We start from the raw sequence: 17,990 nt of genomic DNA on the forward strand, positions 1-17,990 counted from the left end.
GTGTTTTCAACATCGTATAGAAAGTTGAATTCTTCAACCACCTCGTGGCAATAATGACTTCAGCCAGGGCAGCCAGCTTTTGCTGGTCAGCCCGCTGCAGTCAACAACTAATGATGCCCCTAGCCAATATTGGTACCTAATCGTCCTCAAAGTATATTCGGGGGCTTTGGCCCGGGCATCCTGTTCCATCACAGACCCTAGACATGGCCACAAATATCTCCCACGGGTCTATCCTATCTAAAGATTTGAGTAGAGTGTATCCTTTTATGTTCTGTTGTTACATTTCGCATTCCATCAGTACCATTCGCCATGCATTTGAAATTTAAGTCCGATTCGCCTTTTGTTGGGGGTCGCAACCCGTTGCAATATCCACATCTCCCCAGGTCGCCATCATCTCGAGCACCACGCTACCATTCACTAGGCTGGCGCCTCAGAGAAGAAGCCCCGAAAACCAATAAAACGCCATAGGCCGTACGAGTCCAACATGCTTGGTTGCTCGTGTAATTCTGGGTATCATCATCAACGAATAACAAAAGAAAAAGGTAAAACATCCGAGGCAAGCATCGGAATGCCACACTCGAACGTGATATTAAGATTTTTCCGGCGTCCAATAGGCCTAAACTGTCATGCCTCCCACCAGGGCAAGCACTTTCTCCGTGACAGCACTAGGATAACCCTTGCGCATCATTTCTTGAACAATAGCATTGGCGCTTGGACGGTCCTCGGCGGTGAGGAATGCTCGGGTCATTGCCTCATATGTACTCGGTTCGCGTTTAGAATGTCCAAGTGTGTCGTAAATGGCCTTTGCTTTGGAGACATCTCCTTCTCCAGCCCAGCCATGAATGAGAGTATTTGCAATATATGGTGTCATTGGAATACCACGTCGTTGCATATCGCTGACAACCTCGGAAGTCTTGGCGACTTCGTGGTTGGCAACCATTGCCTCAAGTAGATTCTGGTATAGAGTATCTGTAGGTCGCATTGTGCTACCATTGATGACGGAATCAAAGACGGCTCTAGCAGCAGGCATGTCATGCATGACACACCCCTTTGCATGGATTAAAGAACCATAATGAACTGCTTCAGGTTGCACACCAACTTGTTTCATCTCAGATAGGAGAGCTTCAGCGGCCTCAAGATTGACGGGCTCAAGAGAAGCATAAGCTTCGATGAGCAATTTGTAGGTGTGTGAGGTCGGCTTGATGTTCTTGGACTTCATTCGCTCATAATACTCCAATACCTTGCTGCGGTCGCGCTTGGTGTTCAAGAAGTACTGGATGATGGAATTGTAGGGAGCTGGTCGAGGTCGATAGTTTGGTGCAGCCTCCATTTCATCAAACATGTCCACAGCAAAACGTTCCTCACTGGTTCGGCAGAGGGCGTTGACAAGGGTACCATAGGTGACAGAGGATGGACGAATTCCTCGACCTTCCATGTCCCCGAAATATCGGAGACAGTCATCGATGCGACGAGCCTTGCCAAGTTTGCCAATCACAGCATTGTACAAAAATACACTTGGAGTAACACCCTCTGACAAAGCACGTTGAAAGATCTTGACGGCCTCAGTGGCTTCATCAAATGTACCTTCTAGTGTGGTGATGTAAATACCGAAAGTGTTGGCTGATGGTGCGGCACCCATTTCGAGAAGGTCTTGGTGGAATTTGTTTGCCTGATCACGTTCGCCAACAGTGAGACAAGCCGCGACCATTGAATCCAGAATTGAAACCCATCCAGCTCGAACAGCAGGAATTTGCAACGCCATAGGCACGTCAGCATGAGCCATGCTCAAAATCTCGTGAATCAGATTGGTTTGCTTGGCCTTTCCAGCACCAGTTATTAGTTTAGCATAAGCCGAATAGTGAAGATGTCTACCGGCACGACGGACATTTCTCAAACGACTCAGGGCATCACTCAAGTGATTTTCGATACGGCCACTGGTGCTTTCAACCAGATCAGAGATAGCCTTCGATGCGCGATAATCAGTGGTGTGAGCATAAGGATCGAAGGTATCAGTAGGAGCGACATGTTCAGCAGTGACAGATTGAGGTGTCACTGGCGAACGTGGTTGAACATTCAGAGGCGCGGGGATACTGGGGTGTAATAAATCTTGCCAACGTTGAACCAGATCGGGTCGAATAGTGGTGATCTTGGTGATGCACTCACTAACAACATGAACGGTTGAAGGATCCATCAGAATGCCACGATTAAGGACCGTTTCCAAGAGATGGGAGAAACGAGCAGGGTGGGCGATGTCGGCAGAATTGTCAGACATGAACATCTGAGCTTGGACGTGAAGAGCCAACGCAATATCTTGAGCACTGAGTTGATGAACACATTCAGGACCAAGACTAGCAATGGCATGTTGGGCAACAGGCGAAACCAAACCACCATTCTCGATCATTGCCCGCAACATCGAAACACTAGTTGGTGCCGAAACCACGGCTTGCTGCTTTGCCAAAGCCTCACCAAAGAGAACAATGGTTTCATCGATTTCCGCAATGGCGAGTTGACGTCCAGCTTCAGAAGAACTTGATCCACGGATTCGCTGGAACATTTCTCGTGCTTCAGTGATACCTTCCTCGATAGAACCATTTTGGACAAGTGCTAATGCATACATCGCGGCAAAGTCGGTAGTGGGTATCAAAGGAATGGTTCGGACTTGATTCCAAATGGATTTAGCCTTCGTCACGTCACCGGCTCGGATGTGCATGGCTACAACGGCCATGACAGGCTCCGCTTTGAGGGTTTCAAAGGTGATAGCTTCGAATGCCACAAGAGCATCTGTTTGGTTGTTGGCATCGGCAGCGGACACACACACCATAGACAAGGCCTGATCGCGAGCAACAGGCTGAAGAGCAAAATCATTGATGCTGGAGATCGCAGTTGAGAAAGCCTTGTTTTCAATGTGGTGCTGAACGAGACCATTCAAAATGAAGGCAGTGGTCAAATCTTCAGAAAGATCGTGCTGGTTGACGGAATCCTTGAACGAATGCAAGATTCTCTCGTAGAAACGTAATCCAGTCTCGGCGAGACCAGTGCTATAATATGCTTTGATCAATGCAGCATAGACTTGCACATCGAGCGGATCGTTTGCAGAACGGCTGATGGCGCGGTCACGATAATCTTCGTAGAGAGTTTGGGCGGCATGAATATCCTGCTTGCTTGCCTGAGCTTCGATGACAACTGTGTATAGACGGGCGTCAAGTGGGATATCATAAGACTTCATATCGGCGAGAAGAACATTCATGTGGTCCACAAGTCCACTTTGTGCTGAGCTCTTGACCAGCGCATTGTACAGAGATGCTGAAGGTCTGAAATTTTGTACTGTGGCTCGAGCAATGTTGTACAGTTTTGTTGCAAAGGTCAAGGAAGTGTCAGCTGCATAGAGTTGCTGTTGGTTGGTAGCAGAAGGTAAGACCAGTGCTCCCTCACTTCCATATCTAGCGGCATTTCTACCCAGGGTCTTTTGAACTTGATGTGCCTCAAGACTTCTTGCTGCCAAGAAGCGTAGAAGAATAATGTACGTGGTGGCATTGAGTTCGACGGCACGTTTGGTCATGTCGCCATAGACTTCGAGAGCTTTTGGCCATGGTTGATAGGCATTGGTCAAGTTGATTGCGGACAACAAAATATAGTTGTATGCATCCACACTCGGAACCTGACCATCTTTGATAATGGCTTCGAAGACTGCCGGAATCTCGGAATATCGTTGTTGCTGTCCTAGCTGAACAATATGCTCGGATAGGATAGACTCATCCGAGGCAAGGGATGTGGCATCTGTTGGTGGGGTTGTTTGTTCTTGAGAATAAGCAGAGGAGTCGAGGTCGGTATTATTAGAGTCCTGAAGAGCTGGAGTTGCGGCTCTTGTGCTGGCGACGGGAGTGCCAACCTCGGGCTCGCGAGAGGTGATGTCCTCAATTTGTGATGTCGCTTGGACGTCCTGAATCTCTTTTGTGATGACTTCATCGACCTGAACAAGGAGGCCCTCAGTTTCCGACTCATTACCCTCTTGGACTTGGATGGCAAGACGATCGGCATCATCACGTGAAATTGGAAGACGAACAGTATTTCGAAGAGCATCGATGGGTTTTGAAGAATCAAGGCGAAGGACCGGTGGCTTTGTCGAGTGTACTCTCTCTTGATCCTTCCATCCTATCCTCCTCGCTGACTCATGCTGTTTCCAATCTGCGTCATCCCCTGTCTGTTGTGCATGTTGCCATGCTGCATAGTATTGAGCTAAACCAGCATCATTTCCACCAGATTGTGAACTCTGACCAGCCTTTGCTCCAGCGTTGGAACCTGCAGGACCGGAGAAGGTTTGTTGTAATTGAGCGGTCTTTGAGAATTTGGCAACGGGGTAATTTTGAAATTGACCAAGTGACTGACCAGCAGCGACAAAAGAAGGAGCGTAAGTGTGGGCGATTCCCTTTGCGAAACTAACTCTGGCGAGATGTGCGAAGGGCTTGAAAGGCATTTAGCGAAGGCCGAGTCTCTTCAGGTGGAAGAGTAGCGAGTCCAGGGGATTATGATTGCGGAAGAGGCAGGTTCATTTGACGACTTGGAAGCCGTCAAAGAACGCGCAGATAGAAGTGGTGAAGGGATTATGGAAAGGGACACCCTAGAGTGGAGTGTCTTGTTGGAGAGAGGTCGTATGTGAATGGTGAAATGATGGAGAAACGAACGTTAGGGGAGAAGGATATCTGTGATAGAAATATCGGGTGGGTGTGGTGTTTGAAATCTGAATCGTACTCGTAAAAGTCGTGCCTGGCGGGATTTGACTCCTAGCCCGACTCGGAGTGGTGACGAGGTAGACCAACTAACGAATGATCAGGCTGGCGGAGCAGGCGAGTTCGAGCTCCCTTCACGAGAGTCAGGTGGATGATGACCAGATGAAGTTAGTGAGAGGAAAGGATAGGAAGAGAGTCGAAGGCTGGAGCCAACCATTTGGTGGAAACAGATTGAATTGTTCGGGAAGATGAGGGAATTTGGTGGTGGAGAATGAGAAGAGGAGCAGGGGACAAGACGTGTGCCCGCGGATGCAGCCTATCCTGGCGTTTTAGGGATGCTCCACCTCCTGAAGGTATACCTAAACTTCCCGGGGATATTGCATGGATGACGCCTAGGATGCCCGCCTAACGGGTATCCGAGCCCTTAACGTTTAGGGACAAGGGAGGCGATGCAGGACTGAATGAACACTCCCCGGGCCAATAATGACAGCTTGTTAGCTACTCTCGGAGCTTGGAGCTTGACTCTTCCGCCACTCGGGCACCCGGAATGGACTTAACGAAGCCTGGAAAGAAGGTTCTCGAGGCTGAAAATATCGTGGCACATGGACCATGCATTGTTTTTCATCTGATAGCCATGACTCACATGTGGTGGGTTCAACGGGTATTACAGGATCTAAGATGATGGACTCTCCATTTGATCAATTTAGTAGAGATCATCCCTCGTGTTCCTGGTTTCGTTCCTATCTTTCTTCGTGTTTTTCATCTTTGAGGTCCTGATGATCCAAGTTGGCAACGGAGGTAAAAGGCCACTTAAGTCACATGCATGTGCTCGTTGTTCTTTGACTTTACTGCGTGGTGTGCAGGCTGCACCTTGTTCCTGAGCCACGACCCTGGAGGAACTGCCGCGTGCTATTTGCCCGTCGCCTCGGCAGATGAATATGACCTCCAACGAGGGCTCCAGGTTAACGACCATGAACAATCGGTAAGTAACACATGAAAAATACACCGGTAAGTGAGTGAGTGGCCCGCGTATAACTCTCCCTCGCTTCCTAAAGCACCTCTCTCAAGTTCTTGCAACCAAACAACATCTCTCGCGAGTCGAGTAACGATTGAGGTTATCCCTAGGATCCAGCCCCAACATGGCAAAACCTAGAGGCACGACAAGCACACGCTCGATCGACCATGATTCTACAACAGGAACACCACCAAACAAAAGCACGAAGTCCAATATCATGGAGCGCGCGAGCCTGTTCAAACGCATCAAGTTCTTCTTCCAAGCATGGGCGTTGAAGACCTTGATGGCGTCCATGTTCAAGATGATGCGCCTCACGGGCGCCAGCAAGTTCAAACCACTTCTTCCTGAATACACGAAGCGATATCCCGAGCGACCCATGCTGCAGCACAGGGTGTTCCTCCCTGGGAAGCAAGCGGAGAACGGAGAGCGACCGCCTCTGTTGATCTCGATCCACGGTGGAGTATGTCTCTTGAACTTGCTCGCTTGCTCCATCACACCATTACTCACTCTCAATCACCTCACAGGGCTTCGTGATCTGCGACCCACAAGTCGACGACCACATCAACCAACACTTTGCGCAAACCCACAACATGCTGGTCATCAGTATCAACTACCGCCTGGCCCCAACGCACCCCTACCCAACACCCCTGCACGACATCTCCAGCACAATCCTCTCAATCCTGTCCGACCCAACCCTGACACCTCTATACAACCCCGCGCGAGTCTCTCTCATCGGCTTCTCCGCCGGCGGCAACCTCGTGCTATCCGTCGCGCAACTACCCTCCCTGAAGGATAAAATCCACTCCCTCGTCCCCTTCTACCCGGTCGTCGACTTCACCGACAAATACAAAGGCCCTTACATACGCACGCGCGACGGCAAACCCGACATGCTGGAGGGCCTGGCGCCCCTGTTCAACTGGGCGTATATATCGCCGGGGGTGGACCGGTCGGACAAGTTGTTGAGTCCGATCTACGCGGACAGAGAGGATATTCCACAACGCGTGTTTTTCGTCGTCGCCGAGTTGGATATGTTGGCTTTTGAGGCCGGAAAGATGGCGAGGTTGTTGGCTGGCGTTGACGATGGGGAGGTGTTGCTACAGGATGAGTGGGAGCGGAATGGGGTTCGATGGCGCAAAGTCAGCGATGTCGTCCATAGTTGGACGCATATTCCGTTGAAAGGGGAGGAGGAGGTCGCGAGGCTGAAGGGGTTGGATGGCCTGTATAAAGATGTGGCGGATTGGTTGAGGGATTGATCCCGAGGACGTCTTGCGAATTTGGGCTGATTCTGGATTTAGATTCCTGAGAAGAATGACGATTCAAACGTGTACATGAAGATTAATATCATTTACATCCTATCGCTATCTTTGTCTCAGTGCTGTTGCGGGCGGCGTGACTTCCTCTGTCAGGGGTACGTATGTAGATGCGATTGCATGAATACACACGTCCGCCATCCAGTCCAAAACCAACTACAGCATGTATGCAAGGCAACTGTGCTAATGCCGATGCTTCCAAGCCGAGCCAAGAGAACAAAATAGGTACCTACATAGGTAGGTTTGAGGTCGATTCAAAATGCAAACCAATCTCATCTCGCCGGACCTAAGTCCTTGCAACCCAAGAACGCCCTGCTATGCTAAAAAGGATGGAACCTCATAATTTTTCCCCTCGCCAGCCGGATGGATGAAATGTGCATCTGTGTGCGTCAAACGAAGGTGGCTCTCTTTGGCGACCGCACCTGATCAACCACTGGCCTCGTCCTAATATAATGCCTTCACCCTTTCGTGAATCAGCACATGATGTATGTTTGAGCAGGCCAGTGGTTGTGCCAAAATTAAGCCTGGCGGTATTAAAATGAAAATAATGGACGTTTGACTGTACAGTGGCTTGAATAGGGAATGCGAGATGGGAGAGCATTCGGTGTCCATCCGCAATTTGTGACTTGTGATCCCTGCAGATTGGGTTATTGGTAGGTGGTGATTGCCCGGAAATCGCATTTCTAACAAGCGCACCCATCTTCGGCCGGTTTTTGGTTGTTTATCGAGACATCGATCACTATAGTTTCATTCCAAATTAGCTCTGCAGTGTTCACCGTGTATCGTACTCGAGACCAAACAACGAGGGTATGACTCACTCTGTGGATTGGGCTGATTCTCGCCCTCTGCATCCATGCCGGGTAAAGCCTGTGCTATCCTCCGGAACAGAGCCTTGACATTATGACCAACCTTTGCAGAGGTCTCCATGAATATGGCGTTTGAGCGCTTGGCTTCCTCCTCACCCTGTTGGGTGGTGACTTCTCTCTTGCTATCACCCAAATCGGTCTTGTTTCCGACCAGAACGACGATTACATCGTTGCCTCGTTCGCCCCGCACATCGTCAATCCATTTGCGCGTTTGTTCAAAGGTCTTTTTGGATGATATATCGTACACCACCACTGCAACAGAGGAGTCTCGAATATAGGAGGGAATGAGGGAGCGGAAACGCTCCTGACCAGCTGTGTCCCATAATTGTAGCCGCACCGTGCGGTCCTCGAGGTACATGGTTTTTGAGAGGAAATCGATGCCAATAGTGGCTTGATACGTGGTGTCAAACGAGTCGTACATAAACCGGGTAATCAATGAGGTTTTGCCGACTGTTGGGATGATGGTTAGGCACGAGTATCGGGGGAATGGCCAGGCGCTGTAAACATACCACTCTGTTCACCAAGAAACACAAGTCTGTGAATGATTGCCCGTCAGCCTACGGACTTTGGATGCATCTGAAAGTGGAGGAATTGCGTACTTGAACTTCTTCATCGGGTTCGAGTACGACCCAACTGCGGGAGATGCCATGATGGCGGCTATGGATATAGACCAGTAGACTTGAAGTGAACCAGGTCAAGAGTATTTTGAGAACAATAGATGCGTAAGTCGTTTGGAGCGAGGTGGAATGCGGACGTTGGTTGGGATATGGGTCAGAGTTGGCCTGGAGAGTAAGAACAAGAACTTTGTCGACTAGATTCGAGGAGCCTCGGGTTATCGTAAGGTCATGACAATGACCGAACAAACAAAGATGGTGGGATATTACTGTGCGTTCAACCACAATTCAAGACTCGAAGGGAGTCGAAGGTATATGAGCAAACAGGGACAGAATAAGGTCGTGTGGTTCAGGAGAAGATGTTGGTGGGCAAGGGCAGGCACCAAATTTCCGTCAAGTTGTTGAATGATGAATATGTGGAGTTGTGATCTCTATTCGTTCGGATATTATGCTACGATATCATTTCATATTGATTGCCTTAGATCCAATAACCACTTAAAACTTGAATCCTTGTCATGCTTGTCAGTGCCATTCAAGTTTCCTGTCGATCGAAGAATAAACGCAGTGGCCTGCCGGGAAGGTCTGTGCCCGGGTAGGCTGATCGTGGCTGTGGCCGCCTAGAGCGTTCTTTTAGGGGTGCCTAAACCGACGGTCGATAATCTTGGTCACTGACGAGGCAATTTCGAGACCAAAAGCTGTCATTAGGGGTAAAATCCACCGTCAGACACACCTTCTTTAAATCACTATCAAATCCGAGTCCGAGTCGAAGCCACAAGTCGATCCCAAATCTTTTGTAGAGAACTACCACAAGCAAGTGGGAGACCACGCCACAACACTACACCTCGAGGATAAGCAGGCCATGACCCTACGATAACCATGCGCCCAACACTGTCGCTCCTGAAGCGATCTATCTGGAAAGGTATGCAACACAACTTGAACATCGAACCTCTCTGCAGCAGAACAGCTCCGTCTCTCTCCCAATACCAACTCTCGAACTAACATATAACCCTCTCTCTCTTTTCTACAGGACCAAACCTAATAGCCTTCGACCTCACGGGCCCCAAAACCCATGCCATAAAGACGCACGCCCGCGCCGCAGCCATCACGCCATACATGGTCGGGTTCAAGTTCCTGGTGCACAATGGCAAAGTATACAACGACGTCTACGTGACGGAGGAGATGGTGGGCCGGAAGTTGGGTGAATTTTCGCCGTGAGTTCTCCTGTGTGGACGAACGGGTTGCGTTGGTTGCTGACCCGTGTAATGCGCAGGACGAGAAAGCGGTTTACTTATAAACTGAGCAAGAATAAATAAACGAGCTCGACGAAAGCAAGTGTTGTTGGATTGGTCTTGTTGCTGGCGTTCAACTGTATCAACATACCGACAAGGGGGGGCTGGAACCTGGACGGTATGCGCATTGAATGGATACACATGCTACACTACCTATCACGAAGGACAAATGGCTTGTCAAATCCAAGTACATTTACTTGGACGACTCATCGATTTAAGACTTGGCCATGCTAGATCTCATGGGATGCGCATGAAACTCAGATGATCAGAGACAGAAGAGCCATACCCCGAATGCCCATCTGAACGACAAGGAGGAGCTCTCTCTCTTTCTTCATGCGAAGAAAAGCGGACGACCTTGTGTCACCTCTCAGCTCTATCTATGCCGGCAGATTCTCTGCTGATTTTCGCTGATTGCCTGTCTTCAATGACTGAGGCAGGTGAAAAGAGAAAGCAAGAATACATGTACAAATACCACCTTGAGCATCTTTTTCTCGTTAAACATTCCTCCCAAATGTATGTGTCCATTCGTCCGTGGAGGGCTCCCACCCACCTGAACGCCGTCGCTATGCAGTGCAATGATCCCATGATCCCAGAGACCAGAACCAGACCATGTAATCCGGCCTTCACATCATCACACGCAGGAAACTCTCGCCCAAATCCCACTCATCCAGGCCCTCCTCACCAACTCAACTCAACTCAACTCATCGATAGAACTCCCCCCTCTTAATATTAACCCCGTACTCCTGGACCGCCATGCCCAAATCCTCCATCGTCAACACCGTGCGCCCCTGTCCGGTGCCGCCCTGCCCTCCACCACCAAAGCCACTCCTCTGCACGCCGAGCTGCGCACCCTGCTGACCACCCTTGCCCGCGGCGCCCGCACCAGATGCACCGATCGCTGCGCCGCCAGGGCCGCCGGCGCCGATGCCACCGCTGCCGAGCGGGTTGTTCGCGGACGCCGAGTTCGACGACCGGATCCGGCTGTACTGGTACGCATCGGCGGCGATGTCGGCGACGAATTTCTGGGTCGCGAGCGCGAGGAGTCGCGCGAGCGGGAGCGGGGTCGTGTTCGTGCTTGCGCCTGTTGGGTCTGCGGGCGATGGCGGTGGCAGGCCGGAGAGTGTGAGATAGTGTGCTGTGACTGCGTCGGGGATCTGTGCGAGGATTAGGTATGTGGGTTAGTGATTAGGTTCGGTGTATGGGATACGACGTCGTCAGAGAGGTTGAAAGTGATGGGTAGGTATACGTACAATTGGCGCATAGTCGTCCATCTTGCTCAAGAACTCGCGCAGCGTCACGTCCTTGCGATTCCCGTGTAGAAGGCCCGTGCCGCCACTTGTTCCTCCTGTCGCGGTCGTCGTATTTGCGCCTGCGCCGGCCCCCGAGCTCGCTGCTGCTTGAGTTTCGGACTGCGTGAACTCGTGGTCGAGTGTTGCAGATGAGGAGTCATTGTTGTTCTGTGAGTTGTTGGGTTTGCCAGCGGCCGTTGTCGTGCTGGCATCCTGAGTGCTGTCCTCCATTTCGGCATCTACGTCCATTTCCACGTTCATCTCTTTGGGCGCTGCTGCCGTGGCGTCGTTGGCTTCTGTGGACATCGTAGATGAGATTGAGAGAGAGGGAGGTGAGGGTTGGATTGAAGGTATCAAAGTGTACTGCGATTATGGGTCGTGGTGATGAAGATGTTGAGGTTGCGCCAAAATTGTTTAGCAGGTTGGAGTGATGGGCGGAGAAGACGAATGCTCAAGGCGGGGAGGGGAATGATTGGGGTTGAATCAAAAGACTAGGATATTCACCCTTTTTCTAAACCTCATCTACTGAGGATCAAGTTCGCTTGATGGAAGAATAGGTATACAGGATGTCGCTTTCCTGTTCCTTTGGATTCATTTGTCCATTTTCTTACTCATACAAGTTCTGAAGCGAGCGAGTCATTCAAGTTTGGCTATCAAATATTGGCCACTGACCTCTCCAACACGGGGTACTCGGGTTTATATAGTCATTGGGATCAGGTTAAATCCTCTCTTTTCGTGCTGAAAGACAACAAAATCGTCAATGAGATACGAATGTGAGATTTGTCTCTTGTCGATTGATTGTCGAGAGCCTGCATATCTAAACCCAACTCAGCGACTAGATGCCCGTGTGCGTGTCGCGTAAAATGGTGTTACAAAAACCAATATCTCGAGAAACATTTGTCCGAGATTCTTCTGTTCATTGGTCGTCATCATGGCCAGTCGGAGCCCAGTGATTGAGATGCTTGTGCTGCTGCTCTAGCTATCATTGCTTCCACCTGTGACAAGTCCGTTAGCTCTGTCCGACGAGGGAACATGAACCACTGGCCATGTCTTCACACGGGGGACTTTGAAATTCAGGACGCACAGGTGAAAAGGGTACTTACATCATCCATGCTGGGCTCGAATGGCTTCTTGACATCGACCGAAGGCAGCATATCTTCATAATCATCAATGGCTGGTGACTGACGACCTGACCCACTAGATCCTGTCGCCAGCCCTTCCTGTTCAACTTCATCAATTGATGTGAACCCTTGCCCACCGTCTTGATCTTTCGACTCTTGTTGACTGGGATGTCCAGGGGCCCGTGTCTTCAGGTCACCCGTCACATACTTGAGATAGTACGGTACCTCAATGCCACTTTTGAGGAAAAAGAGCTTTAGGTTCCGTGCTTTATCCTTCAATTGAACCTGATTGCGGTCTTTGAGGGCCTCATTTATGGTCCCTCCTGGTCCATACATGGCCAGGATCTGACTCCAATGTGGACCTTTGACCCGATCAAGTCCAGCCATCAAAGTGTTCTCCTCTTCAGTTGTCCAAGGCCGCCTTTGGCTTGGGTTTGCCCCTTTCCGTGCCGCAAGTGCTTTCGTCGTTGCGGCCAGCCGCGCTCTTTCGTAAAGGACTGACGTGGGCGCTGTCTGGGAGACATGCGGTATCTCACTCTGAATCGATGGTGTATGCTCCGCTGGTGATCTTGCTGGGCCTCGCTCTATACTGGGATCATAGTGCTGATATTCGCTCTTTATGCTTGGTACCGTGTGATTTGTGCTTTGATTGGGTGGGGGTGTTGACGTTGTCGTAGGCAATGGGTCTGCAAATGGAACTCCACTAGCAGCTTGCATCGCAATTTCTGCAGCCCTCGCGGCCTGCGCGACGAAGTCATCTAAGCTTGCTCCTCCCGCTAATGATGAGGTGAACGGCTCTTGTGATCCTGATGCAAAAGACCCAGGATTGACGGAGAATTGACCTTCCATTTGTCCTTGAGGAAGAACACGAGCTCCCTCGCTTCTTGGGAGACCAGCTGTTACATCATTGTTGGCAAGAGGGTTCTCGGTATTTTTGAAAAGATAAGAGGAAACCTCCCGACTAAAATCTTCCCATTTGTATTTCTCCGGCAATTGATTGAGGGTGTTATTCTTGATATGGGTCTGAAGGATTTCACGACGAGAAGCAAGTCTGTTGAGAAAATCCTGCTCGCTCGAAGCCAATGCAGATACTCCAGGCCTTCTTGATAAAATGCTTTTGTCGATGTCAGGACCAAATAAGTCCGACATGACTATCGCTGGTGGTGCTGCACCTGTCCGCCAGGCCGTAATAAATCCTTGTGTCTTCAATTCGAGATACATGGAGCCCTGTGGCTTCAATAATTTCCCTCCTTCCGGCACGAAAACAGAAAGGAAACTGCGATCCATATCACGGAGGCCAATCTCTCCTGTAAATACACTTGAGACGAAGATGGCTTGATTTGCCTTTCGGAGGGTATCAACCTGTCCTTTCTCTTCGAGTCCTGTATCTTTTGGTGACAAAAAGTGGGCTCCAGTATTGTAGAATCTCCGGATATATTCGAATTGTGACCGTAAAGCAGCATATTCTCGTGAGCTTGGGGAGTCTGGGGCTCGGGAAAGCCCTAGCGCATCGACAGGAGTCAGTCGTGCGAGAAAGGATAATATATGGTAAGCTGCATTATCGAGGGCTGGTAGATTTTCCAGTCGAACAGCAAGAGCAGGATTCTGAGGTTGGGCTGCAGTGGTCGCAATCACGGGAGTTTGGCTTTCTTTCTTCACGGTCGGCTCCTCGACTTTAACCGTCTCGACATTTGGATCGCTGGGACGGTGGTGAGGGATCTGTGGCACGGGCGCGCTACTCGAGGCATCTTCCTCTTTCACGGGAGAGATTCGTCTTCGCTTCGGACTTCGAGGATTATCATCAGAGACGCTCGAGTATTCTAGCTGGGAAGTCACATTCGCCGACTGACCTGTTGATCTCAGTCAAATCCGTAGCAACCAGGCGGCGCGACTTCAAACCACTCACCTGGACTTCCCACCTTCAAGACGGCTGCCTCAGCATCACCAGCAGCGTCTGGCGCGGAGGATACCACCGACATTCTTGACAGAAGACTTTTTGAAGAAAGTCGAGAGAAGGGGAAGACCGTCACGTGGGAATTATTTTGCGCCTTTGGAAATCACATATGCGGGTCTGACAATTCTCCTTACGCAACTTTACTCCATCACCCGCCAATTTTGTGAGCATCATGGCGGGGTTAATTCTTGTCAGGACAAAATATTTACAGGGTCGGGGAAAAGCTTTCGAGTATCACAGATACGGAGAAATTCCCCCGATGAATCTGAGTGTGGGGAAGTTGGAAGTCCGACCATGACTTTAGCCTCGAGGTCTGTACCACCAACGTGAAGTTTTGCATATTGGATGGAAAGGATACAGATACAAGGTCGCCCAAAAATCCCCATAACGATGTCATCATTTCCTGAAGTCCTTCGTGATCAAACCCACCTGCTTGATGAGGGAGGCTTGCCTTGCATTCCATTACGAGCACTCGGGCTACGCTAGGAGCAAGATATCGCTTCGTGGTGTTCTTGGTACGGCTAAAGCATGCGATATCCCAACCCCCTCCATTTCACTTTACCTTGGGCATCTGCCTACGACGTTCTACGGATACCATCCTCGATCTAGCGATACGGCCCTGAGGTGACTTCAGTATTTGGGTTTGCCTTCTTTGGCTCGGACCACTGTCAGCTATCCGCACGCCTCGGGCGTCATTCTGGGAACCTTGGAAACCCCATCTATCAAGGATGTACGAGGTACTTTGGGGTCGGAGTCAGCGTCCTCCTTTACAAATTCCGGGTTCTATGTAAACCATGTTCACGATCGCGTCATCATTTACTTATTTATGAAAATCTGTCGTGCTTGACAGCTCGTGTCGCAATCATCTGCTCAACGCCTCCACGTCCATCCATTTCCTAACTCGAGATATCAATGGTTGCATGATATCGTTTATCAGGTACCATTGCACCATGCTCTGGCGCCGAAGCTAACGACGGCAAGCATGGGGCTATCGTCCATTCGTTCAAGGCCATTCGGTACAAAGTCTACAAAGGCTACCGAAGACTTCTGTCAGCGAATCCAAATCAATTTACAACCATGAGCCCCACTTTCTGCCTCAGCTATCGAGAGCCCTCTACGGCTTATCCTTCCCACCTTCCCGTCTGCCGGATATACATGATCATGGGACACTCACCTCAATGTAGTAAGCTTCATGCATGGAGCTGGTTATCGAGAAAGCTCTCCAATGCATGCCGCATGAGCTCTTTTGGACCTTGCCAGCTACCACTTATGGCCCATTTTGCTTCTCTGCTTGACCTCATAATGCAAGCTGCACCCCGCGGCGGGTATTCACCGTCTTCTCTCAATTCGATATACTGCAAGTATCGAACGACAGATTGACCATTCATCCTGCCAGTCTTAACTTGTGTGACAATGGATACCAGTCGTATCTCGATTGCTCTCCCAACAGCTCTTCTTGTTTTCTCTTCTGCCGTAGTCGCACAATCGTTGACAGGCCTCAAACAGCAAGTGCTGAGCACATTCATCTATACTAACTATGGAGATCGAACCCCGTTTGTCTTCTCTTCGCCAGCGACTCTGACTCCACTAGGTGCTCATCAGCTCTATGAGGCAGGTGCCAAAGTGCGAGAACGATATGTAACCCCCATTGAAGGCGATTCAGATGTCACCACCATCGTGGGCATTTCGCCGTTTCAGCTTCAATACGATCAATTGACTGTTTTGGCCGGTCAGGAACAATATGTCACCGGTTCTGCTCAGGCCTTCCTCCAAGGACTTTACCCTCCACTGGAGACATTCTCCAACTATACATACATCGCTGGCCAAAGCACCATCGAAAATGGCACCAATTTGGTGGCCCCTCTGAACGGCTACCAATATCCGGATATCTTGACCCTGACCAGCAATGATATGAATTCAATCTGGATTGATGGCACTCAAAACTGCCCGACATGGAGATCGTCTGTCAATGACTACTACCAGACTGCCGCTTTTCAGAATTTGCGAAATACCACCCAAGAATTCTATGGCAGTCTTCAGTCAGATTTCCTTGATGGATACTTTTCTACACCGTCCGCCGGCTATCTTGATGCTTACTACATCTACGATTATCTCAGATATGCCAGCATTCATAACACCACGGTTGCAAGACTTCTTGAGCCAGAGGATTTGACCAAGGCTAAAATCCTCGCCGCTGATTTGGTATTCGCCCAAAATGCCGACATTGCAGTCTCAGGGCCGGTTGAAGGAGACCACATCAGGGCCATGGCGGGCAAGACACTAGCAACAAGAATCCTCCAATCTATATACACCAGTATTAGTACCGAAGGGGAGTCAGCGAAGATGACACTGCTTTTCGGTGATTTCCAACCTATGGTCGCCTTTGCTGCACTGGCAGGCTTGACATCACCACAGAATGCCGCTTTCTATAACCTTCCAGAGCCAGGTGCAAGCTTCATCTTTGAGCTGTACTCCATGCAACCGGCGACCGACAAGACTTACCCAGAGAACGATGAGATTTTTGTACGTTTCTTTTATCAGAACGGCACGGGTGCAGATTCAGAACTTGTCGCCTATCCTCTCTTTGGTCTGAGTCCAAGCCAGACAATGATTCCTTTGCAGGACTTTGTCACGAATCTGCAGAAATTCATGATTATGAATGTGGAAGACTGGTGCACGACATGCAATTCATTCTCGGTTTTCTGTCCTGCATTTGTCGACGACGATGGATCTCTCTGCCCAACGACACGATCTCCAAACAGCAAGAGTGGGGGGTTGTCACCCACTGTCGCTGGTGTGATTGGTGCAGTGGTTACTCTGGCTGTTGCTGGATTACTTTTTGGTGCAATAGCACTCTTTGGCGGTGTCCGAATCTATCGTGTCCAGAACAAACGGAGGTCAGAATTGGGAGGGTTCAAGGGGTCGGAGAGACTAGCAAGTGATCAAGATCTGACAATACCAAAAGGGGGTGCTGGGGCAACTGTGATTGCAAGCCCAAGTCCCATCCAGACACGAGGCCATGAACGCGTGGGAAGTTGGGAATTGAGGGAGCAGGCAAAGGCCCAGGAGGCAGAAAGGAGAATCTTCGAGACTAACAATCGCCCAAGACGTCCAAGCTATGAAGAAGACGACATGCCCATCAATCCGTTCACCTCTCCAGTGGACCCTAAACACCACGTCTGAGCCATTTTGTATTCGGAGTCAGGGCGTCATCGCATCTGAATTATGAGAACATGAAACAAGGAATGACATTATTTGATCGGAGGGCTACAGTGAAGATGAAGCTAGGATATACCCAACTACTTCCATACGGACATGTGATCTCCTAAATGTGAATGAAGATTTTATTAACTGCTGGGATCGATTCTGAGAACATTCACTTCAAGTCGCTTATCTCGGCGCTGCCTCTAAATCACTTGTTGTTTTTCTGACTTGAATTTCTTCCGAGTGTGTGTGTACACTTTCTTTATCCTTCCCATTGTTTGGTATAGGCAATTTATCAATTCTCTTGGATTGCTTCAAATTCGAGGCCCCACCGTTGCTCTTGCCTGTTGACATCCTATCCTTCTGGTGAGTTGCAACCCGCAAATCCTACCGTTTCCCCAGTGCTCTTTCATCTTGATGATGAAGAGTGATCACCTGGTCCTCACTTTCCAAATTCTCCTTGCCCATCACTTCCACCCTCTTTGCCTATCATCCGCAAAGCCCATGCCGGTCTGATTGTGCCAGTCGAGAGGCTGTCTTTTTGGTGCTCTTCTTTGGAAACGCAACTACATCTCAAGCTGCGCTCAATACACCAGATATC

General features: G+C 49.8%; 6 protein-coding genes across 6 annotated transcripts; 2 read left to right on the forward strand and 4 right to left on the reverse strand.

The window, feature by feature from the left end:
- Positions 1–616: 616 nt before the first annotated feature.
- Positions 617–4,474, reverse strand: LTR84_005344 (uncharacterized protein; the record flags this gene model as incomplete). Its single annotated transcript, XM_064848914.1, has 1 exon — positions 617–4,474. The coding sequence occupies one exon, from the start codon at positions 4,472–4,474 to the stop codon at positions 617–619; it is 3,858 nt and encodes a 1,285-aa protein (XP_064704128.1).
- Positions 4,475–5,866: 1,392 nt separating this feature from the next.
- On the forward strand, positions 5,867–6,995 carry LTR84_005345 (uncharacterized protein; the record flags this gene model as incomplete). The annotated part of the gene is made up of 2 exons (XM_064848915.1): positions 5,867–6,202; positions 6,267–6,995. The coding sequence occupies 2 exons, from the start codon at positions 5,867–5,869 to the stop codon at positions 6,993–6,995; spliced, it is 1,065 nt and encodes a 354-aa protein (XP_064704129.1).
- A 740-nt stretch (positions 6,996–7,735) lies between these two features.
- RAB6 (Ras- protein Rab6) lies at positions 7,736–8,567 on the reverse strand (the record flags this gene model as incomplete). The annotated part of the gene is made up of 4 exons (XM_064848916.1): positions 7,736–7,791; positions 7,871–8,368; positions 8,428–8,453; positions 8,518–8,567. 4 exons carry the CDS (start codon positions 8,565–8,567, stop codon positions 7,736–7,738), a joined length of 630 nt encoding a protein of 209 aa, XP_064704130.1.
- A 1,955-nt stretch (positions 8,568–10,522) lies between these two features.
- Positions 10,523–11,416, reverse strand: LTR84_005347 (uncharacterized protein; the record flags this gene model as incomplete). Its single annotated transcript, XM_064848917.1, has 2 exons — positions 10,523–10,975; positions 11,072–11,416. 2 exons carry the CDS (start codon positions 11,414–11,416, stop codon positions 10,523–10,525), a joined length of 798 nt encoding a protein of 265 aa, XP_064704131.1.
- A 623-nt stretch (positions 11,417–12,039) lies between these two features.
- LTR84_005348 (uncharacterized protein) lies at positions 12,040–14,210 on the reverse strand (the record flags this gene model as incomplete). The annotated part of the gene is made up of 3 exons (XM_064848918.1): positions 12,040–12,105; positions 12,214–14,081; positions 14,138–14,210. The coding sequence occupies 3 exons, from the start codon at positions 14,208–14,210 to the stop codon at positions 12,040–12,042; spliced, it is 2,007 nt and encodes a 668-aa protein (XP_064704132.1).
- A 1,388-nt stretch (positions 14,211–15,598) lies between these two features.
- Positions 15,599–17,368, forward strand: LTR84_005349 (uncharacterized protein; the record flags this gene model as incomplete). The annotated part of the gene is made up of 1 exon (XM_064848919.1): positions 15,599–17,368. The coding sequence occupies one exon, from the start codon at positions 15,599–15,601 to the stop codon at positions 17,366–17,368; it is 1,770 nt and encodes a 589-aa protein (XP_064704133.1).
- Positions 17,369–17,990: the final 622 nt, after the last annotated feature.

Source organism: Exophiala bonariae, assembly GCF_035927105.1.
Source record: "Exophiala bonariae strain CCFEE 5792 chromosome Unknown scaffold_20, whole genome shotgun sequence".
Lineage (NCBI taxonomy): Eukaryota > Fungi > Ascomycota > Eurotiomycetes > Chaetothyriales > Herpotrichiellaceae > Exophiala > Exophiala bonariae.